Here is an 8,195-nt window from a genome sequence, read left to right on the forward strand (position 1 = left end):
GTTGCACAGCAGCAGTTGGGGGGTGTTGGTGTCTTGCCAAAGGGCATTTTTGAGAAGTGTTGATTAAAGAAGACAAAGTTCATTTTTACTCAATGTGGTGAAAACCCAAGAGGAGGGGAGACACTAAGAGTTAAGAAAACAGGTGATTCTTGTTGTAACAATGTTGTTTCTTTCTTCTTCTAAAAGACTTTGACTTCAGCGTGCCCGGCTCCATGAAGCTTCACAATCTCATCTCCAAGCTGAAAAAGTGGATCAAGATCCTGGAGGCCAAGACCAAGCAGCTGCCCAAGTTCTTCCTCATTGAGGAGAAATGCCGCTTCCTCAGCAATTTCTCTGCGCAGACTGCCGAGGTGGAGATCCCTGGGGAATTCCTTATGCCCAAACCGACGCACTACTACATCAAGATTGCAAGGTACAGGACTTTCCCTCAAAAGGAATCCTCTGGAGGATGAATTTGCACCAGCCATTAGCCAAATACCTGTTTTATTCTATGTGAACTGCTGTGCTTTGCTGAGCACACACTACAGTTTACAGATATCTGTCTCTGCTCTACAGATACTTACCTCTTATAACAGTGAAGAATCTAAAATGGCAGATGAATGTAATACCTTAACAGACAAAGAGGACTAAAATGCTTATTATCCTGTCCTGGTAAAACTGAAATCCCTGGTGATTTATTCCAAACTTCAAGTCCTTATTTAATAAATGTTGGTCCTTTGAGTCAGAAAGTTTCCATTAACGCGCTCTATAGAAATACTGAAGCACACAGGAGCATTGTGCCCACGTATCATTCCGCCCACACTGTTTATTAATTCACTCCTGTCCCTCCACGACTTTCTCCAGGTTCATGCCCAGAGTGGAAATTGTACAGAAACACAATACCGCAGCACGTCGCCTCTACATCCGCGGCCACAATGGCAAAATCTACCCGTACCTGGTGATGAACGACGCCTGCCTGACAGAGTCGCGCCGGGAGGAGAGGGTCCTGCAGCTGCTGCGCCTCCTCAACCCCTGTCTGGAGAAGAGGAAGGAGACCACCAAAAGGCACCTCTTCTTCACTGGTACGACCACAGATAATGTGCAGGAGGTTTAAAAAAAAAAAAAGGATTGTACTAAGAGCATTTCTCTCCTTTTTTGTTATTTGATATTATTACATTTTTCACCAGCTTGTGATCAAGAAAAAAGGAAAGGCTCTTTTTGTTGTCCACAGAGAACAGTTGCTACTGACCATACCCTTTCATTCTTCTTCCGTCTGCCTCGGTCTCACCCGCACACCGCACACAATTTCCATTCGCTTTCAAGCGCTATTTCCTCTGCAGTCATCCCCTCGTGGTTAGCCTCCACCCAGATGTTTGCCCACTCTCCATTTATGCACTTGATTGGTTTGTTTAAGGGGAAATACGGAAGGGGAATTCAACAGTCCCTTCCAACCCATTTCCTCCCAACTGGAATGGCTGGGGTTGATTAGATTTGGTGTGCCACTGTATGCAAATGTTTAGACTGCTTTTACTGGACAAGCCGGACACAGTCTTGTACCGTCTTTGACCCTGCGTGGTGTTGACCGATGGCATGCCTTCAGTGCAGCTGTTTTCCCAACTCCCAGCTGGTTTAGTTCTGTGGTTCACACTCCAGTAAAACTTGACTGTTAGTTACCAAGTGCAGCCAAATGTTAACAACCTGTGTGTCACTGACTCTGTTTTCCTCCCTTTTTCTCCCACTCTCTCTTCTTCTCCCGTATTCCCCTCCCAATCTCCTTCCCACCTGTATCCTGTCGCCCTCCTCCTCCTCCTCCCTCCATCTCTCCAGTACCCCGAGTGGTGGCGGTGTCGCCTCAGATGCGGCTGGTGGAGGACAATCCTTCATCTCTGTCACTGGTGGAAATCTATAAACAGCGCTGTGCCAAGAAGGGCATCGAGCACGACAACCCCATCTCCCGATATTACGACCGTCTGGCCACTGTTCAGGCTAGAGGCACGCAGGCCAGTCACCAGGTAGGAAGACAAGCACTCCACACACACATGCACATATATGTATAATATGATATAATTGGAGAACTAGTCAATGTCCTCATGTATCTGCAAATTGTAAAAATCTGCTTTGTTACTGCTTTTTTTCTCCAATTAAGTTTTTATTAATTTAATATTATGGTGGTTGTATTCAGTATTAATCAAAAGGAAAAGTGTTTTTGCTCACTTTTAATTTCATAGTTTGGCTGCATTTTGTTACATAAGGACTATTGGTCGGTGTCTCTGCCTCCTCCGTAATGGATCTCTTTTTTTTTATGACAGTTCACCTCCGAGAAAAATATTGTAACTCTATAAAGAGCCTTTGCACTCTGATGCTTCAACGCAGAACCCTGACATATTTATTGGTGATAGCTAGATAGCTAGGAAGTTATGTGCCCCTGTGTTGTATATACTTTTGGCCCCTGGAAAAATCCACCAATAAATTACCTACTGCTGTGTTCAGTTAGAGGAGCCGGTTAATACATTGAATACAACGGATGCTGGATGTGATGCCCAAAAATGGCTGAACCCCTGCTGCTTATCTAACCTCTACTCCCTCTTCCTGACCAGGTGCTGCGGGACATCCTGAAGGAGGTGCAGGGGAACATGGTCCCTCGCAGCATGCTGAAGGAGTGGGCCCTCCACACCTTCCCCAACGCCACTGATTACTGGACTTTCCGGAAGATGTTCACCATCCAGCTGGCCCTCATAGGTCTGGCCGAGTTCATGCTCCACCTCAACCGGCTCAACCCGGAGATGCTGCAGATAGCACAGGTAGGACAACGCACAGCCAGACACATGTTGGACTCTTTCCGTCAAGGGCAAGTGGGATCCATAAGTCAGGGGCTAATTCAATAGATGTACGCCGTCATAGATGCATTAAGAGATCACCATTACCCCTCTCCATATCTGGGCCGTATGAATTACCATCCTCCCCTGTGACATTCACGCCGGGCCTATCAGTCAGACGGTTGCTGTCAATGCGAATGATGTTTTGACAGAATGTTATATTCGGCTCCTCTGCTCCACAGCTATCAGAGGCGTTTCAATTTGAAGAGGGCCGTGTTTGTGTGCGTGCGCTCACAAGCGAGTCCACATGCATCCATCTGGTGCTCAGCAGCCACAGACGGCTTTCTTAAAGTCATTATTAAAGATGATTGTGTCAGTGGGCCACCCCTCCCCTCTGATCCTAATCTGCCTTTGCTGACAGGCGTTCCTCCGGGCAGCTAAGCACTGGTATTAAGCCCCCCTCTCTGCCTGTTCCACTCCGCAGATCCCATTAGACACAGGAGGATTACAGTGCAGGGAGTGTACACACACACACAAACATACACACAAACAGAGAGGGAGAGAGTGCAAGGACAGGACATCACAGCAGTAGCCCCACCCTGCCTAAATAGAGACCTTATATTCCATTAAGATGGAGCTGAGTGATGCTGGGAGGTTTCTCTCCACACGACACCTCCTTCAGGCCTCCACTCACTTATAGACGTAACCGAGAGTCTCCTGAATTGCCTCGTGGAATACTTTCTCTATCTGATATCTTTGACATTTGTTCTGAAAATCACTCAGTGACTCGTCATTCCTCACAGTCAAGTTCACAGCCCCGCGAGACCCCCATGTGACACGCTGACGCTTCGTCATCTAAGTCCCACACCGGCCCACCACAATGAAGCCGTCTCCAGCCACCAGTCTGGTCATTTAGCATTCCGAGCGCTGCCTCCACATCCGACTGTCTGCAGGCATATCAGAGCCTCCTGGGGGTTGCTTGCGTCTCGGCCCACTGCCTTGAGGCCCTCCGCTGGGGCCTGGAGGAGCAAATGACAGTAGGGGAGAGGGGAGGGAGGGGGAGAGGCAAGACAGAGGATGAGAGGAAGCACGGGCTGGAATGAAATGCTCTGCCATAAAGCTGTCAGAGCCACTCACCTTTTCATATAAGGGAGCTTATCTTCCCTGGAATGGCTGCTTGTGTAGCGGCCCTCTCGCACATAAATGCAGGCTTAAAGAAGAAAACTGGGCTGTATATATTTAAGTCGGCGGGGGAGAGGGGAGTGGGAGTGAATTGAGGATTATAGATGTTCTGCTGCTGATAGTTTGACATGCTACTGTGTCTGGGGCACACAGATCAATAACAGCAGCCATTTCGTATATGAGAGCTCGTTTTGTTCTGAAGAAGAGTCATTTAGTTGTGGAGAACAAAAAATGCAGAAGGTATATTTATATTCTGACCAATGCTTTTATTTAAGATATCGTCTTTTCCCTCTTCCAGCCACCCTCACACATCCACACTCGTTGCAACACGTTCCTTTAACTTTACTGTTTGTTGTTCTTGCAGGACACAGGAAAACTGAATGTCTCGTACTTCCGCTTTGACATCAACGACGCCACGGGCGACCTGGACGCCAATCGTCCCGTTCCGTTCCGCCTGACGCCGAACATCTCTGAGTTCCTGACCACCATCGGCGTCTCGGGCCCTCTCACCGCCTCCATGATCGCTGTGGCACGATGCTTTTCACAGCCAAACTTTAAGGTACGTAAAATGATGTGTCTGAATAAGAAAAATAGGGAGGTGCGGTGGTCAGCACGGAAAGAAGGTTCTCCATTCTAGGTCTACTTGGCTTCTTTCTCGGTACTTCTTCTCACCGTCTAAAGACATGCAAATTAGGTGGAGATTCTAAATTGGCCTTGGCTGTGAATGGTAGTTTGTCTCTGTGTGTTTGCCCTGTGATACGATGGCAACATGTCCAGGGTGTACCCCACCTTTCGCCACAAGTCCACAGGATAAACAGTATAGATAATTGGTAATGGAGATTTGATAAGGCGTAGAATCAGAGTCTCGCCTGTTGAGATATTACACATTTAATTGGCAATACAAACTTCTAATCATTGTTTAAAGTTTCACATTTAGCTTGTCACACTCTAAGCCTTTTGTAGCCTCAATAAGCCTTGTACTCATAAGATTTGGATGTAATAACGCTGCTTTAAAAAATAAGTTTTTGTTTTGCACTCAGTGAACTTGCTTCTGGGTTTATCTAAGGCCTAAACAAACAAAAACAGTGCAATGAAAAAAGGAGCAGTCAGAGGGCTGCATAATGTATCTGCAGCAGGGCGGTAATGACAGGCGTGTGGTGTCTATGTATAGCTCGGGCTCATACTTTAAGTCTGACTGATGCACAAGGAACAGCAGTGCTTCGAATGCAAATAAACAAAACAGGCGCGGATGTGAACCAGTTAAGGACTTGGCCCCGAGGCCCGGGGTTTCTTGTGGTTCGAGGAAAATGGACGTTTCCAGGGAGCACAACAAACACGCAACAATCATCCACTCAAATATAGCGGAGCCTTAAACCACATTAACAATGGAGTGCCTCGCGAAACCATATAAACACTTGAGCTGAGAGCAGGGAGCAGCGTGTACCTAGCTGGGCGATGATGGCCGGTGTTGTGGCCCCGTCATGGTTATTTATTTCCGCTCTGTATCACCATAATGAGTTTTTAACGACAGTGAGATTTCCTCGAGGTTGACTGACACATCTTTAACTGGAGTTAACAGCTTTGTTTTGTGTGTATGTTTGAGATTGAGAACGGCTCCATATAAACCGAGGTTTTCTCACGTTTCGTTGCTTTTGTTTCCATGATGGACATTTTGAACACATGGCTTAGGAAAGGGCCAATAGGAGATGCGAACAACATTCTCCTGAAATTTCCCAGAGGTCCAATTCAGGGTTTTTGCTTCCTGACCCCTTGTAAAATGTCTGGAAATCTGGAGAATTCACAACAAAAGAATGGCATCAAGTGATGAAATTTGTATAATACTGAAAAAAAATAAAGAATTAAAATATCTCTGATATATATATATCTGATTTGCGACGTGCCAAACTTCTCTCTGAATGTATACCTGTTGTTTTGAATGTGTCCGACTCAATCTCCTGCTGCCTTCTTCACATGTGAAAGACAAACTCCAAAAAAATGTGTCCAGACCCAATTGTGTGGACATTTTCTGAAGTTGTTCATGACTGAAAACGGCTCATGTGACTCAAGCACAGGATAGAAACTTCTACCCTACAAAAGTTAGAAATAGTGAAAAGAGACCTTTTTTGTTCACTAAGAAAAACTGACCGATGCATTTAAACGTCCCCAATGGTCGAGGTCAACTGTGAACTTATTGTTTCAATCTTCACTTCCTCTGTGTCTGATAGGTGGATGGCATCCTGAAGGCCGTCCTCCGCGATGAGATCATCGCGTGGCACAAGAAGACCCAGGAGGACACGTCCATGCCCCTGTCCCCAGCGGGCCAGCCCGAGAACATGGACTCACAGCAGCTCGTCTCGCTGGTCCAGAAGGCCGTCACAGCCATCATGACCCGCCTCCATAACCTGGCTCAGTTTGAGGGGGGGGAGAGCAAAGTCAACACCCTGGTGGCCGCGGCAAACAGCCTGGACAACCTGTGTCGTATGGATCCGGCCTGGCACCCGTGGCTCTGAGGAGCCAGAGGGAGAAGTGACGTGATGCAGGGATAGAAGAGTTGTTTTTGTTTACGTCTGCATCTGTCAAACACAGACAACAGCTGTTAAATGTAAGCTGCTCTTCACTGTAAGGCGCCCGGGGGACGTGTTGGACACTGGAACAGTTTGATAAGCGGAACCAAGAGGAAACAAAGGCCCTGGCTCTTAGTGGTGGTCTGAACACGGCCCGCCACTAAGTTAAATACTCATATCTGGACTAAATCTTCTTATGGAAACATTGTCCCTCCTCCAACTTATATTTATTTTTAATACTAAATGACAAGGAGTGTCTGTGATGCCAGTTGCCCCGTGTGAATTGGGACAAGGAGTCTGTACAAATATTGGTGTAGGTGTCGTAATGAGCCACTCACTCAAGCTACTGGGAAGTTATTTTTTTTCTGTATAAGAAGAAAGTTTTAGCCACTGCTGCATCTGTGTTGTCCAGCATCCAGTGCTTATTTTTAAAACCCTTCACAAACTTGTAATTTTATTTAAACAGAAAAACCGTGTCTCTTCTTGTCTGTCCCTGCCAAATCAGGACTTAAGTCGTCCTGAGAGTAACAGGTGATGCTCTTTTGTATTTTTGTTTTTTACCTCCCGAATAAGATGTCAAAAGCCATTTTGCGTTGTTTTTCTGCGTGTGTCTCCTCATCAGTCCTGTTGCGACAAAGTTCGAACTTCAGGGTGGAATAACTGCTGTAATGCAAATATCATTCCCGGGCTGGCTGTGTATACGTATTTGTACCTGTTTGTTAAGGTACAAAGACTTTTTCCAGACAGAAGTATTATCTCTTGCCTTGTAAATAAGCATTTTGTTTTAATAAAATGCTGTTTTTTAATTAAGAAGCTGTTTCATTTGATCTCTTGCTGTCTTTTCTATTTACACACACGCAGTTTTATGCAGCCGTCCTTATTGTTACTTTGAATTGACTTCCATTCACTGTGGACAGCCTAACCAGAACCTTTTCCCTGCCCTAAACCATGACCAATTCATGCCTAACCCTAACCCCAATTCATGTCTAACCTTAACTTGGACCTCAGAAATTAAGTCTAGCCTTATAAGAACCAGGTTTTGGTCCCAATGAGGTCTACTGGTCCTGACCTGGAAAAGGTCCTACAGTGGTAATAAAAAACTGGTACACACACACACACACACACACACACACCAATGAATCTTGAATGTGTTACAACTTAAACACAAACTCATAATCACCATAAGGAAAAACTCAGCTCTCTTCCTTTTTCCGTTGTAAAACAGCAATAACAATCAGTAGCCCCCCCCCCATCTGGGCCTCTCATCGACTGCATCACTGTCACAGCCATAATCACCCTGAAGGACACACTCTTGGATATTATTGCGGTGATAACTCATGCTGCGAAATGGCTCCAGACGAAACCGCTCTCTGACGTTAAAAAGTCTATTGCCGCCGTCCTCTCGGCTCACAGTTAGGAGACGTTTATGGAGAAGGCATTTCAGCGCAGCGGTGTTGAATCAAAGTGCGACTCCCGTCCATGGAGGTACAATAACCTTGTGGTCATTCCCTCCCTCTGGTTAGAAAGTCCTGCGGAGTTGTGCTGGGGCGTTTTGTCTCCTCCCCGGTGCTTGATTAATGCGTGCCAGTAGATCTCCGAGTGGGCCGGCCTCGCTTGACTTATACACACTGTCAGCCGGCCCGCCTGCACTCAT

At 46.3% G+C, this 8,195-nt stretch overlaps 1 protein-coding gene across 1 annotated transcript in view; it reads left to right on the plus strand.

Moving 5' to 3' along the window:
* trrap (transformation/transcription domain-associated protein) overlaps nucleotides 1-7,354 on the plus strand; it is a 77,337-nt gene extending 69,983 nt beyond the window's left edge. The window contains exons 66-71 of the mRNA XM_061095126.1: nucleotides 187-412; nucleotides 844-1,061; nucleotides 1,807-1,991; nucleotides 2,577-2,780; nucleotides 4,342-4,536; nucleotides 6,203-7,354. Coding sequence (XP_060951109.1) covers nucleotides 187-412; nucleotides 844-1,061; nucleotides 1,807-1,991; nucleotides 2,577-2,780; nucleotides 4,342-4,536; nucleotides 6,203-6,487 — 1,313 coding nt within the window. The 3' untranslated portion in view covers nucleotides 6,488-7,354. The remainder of the gene's footprint in view (nucleotides 1-186; nucleotides 413-843; nucleotides 1,062-1,806; nucleotides 1,992-2,576; nucleotides 2,781-4,341; nucleotides 4,537-6,202) is intronic.
* Nucleotides 7,355-8,195: the final 841 nt, after the last annotated feature.

This window comes from Limanda limanda, chromosome 21 (assembly GCF_963576545.1).
Source record: "Limanda limanda chromosome 21, fLimLim1.1, whole genome shotgun sequence".
NCBI classification, from domain to species: Eukaryota; Metazoa; Chordata; class Actinopteri; order Pleuronectiformes; family Pleuronectidae; genus Limanda; species Limanda limanda.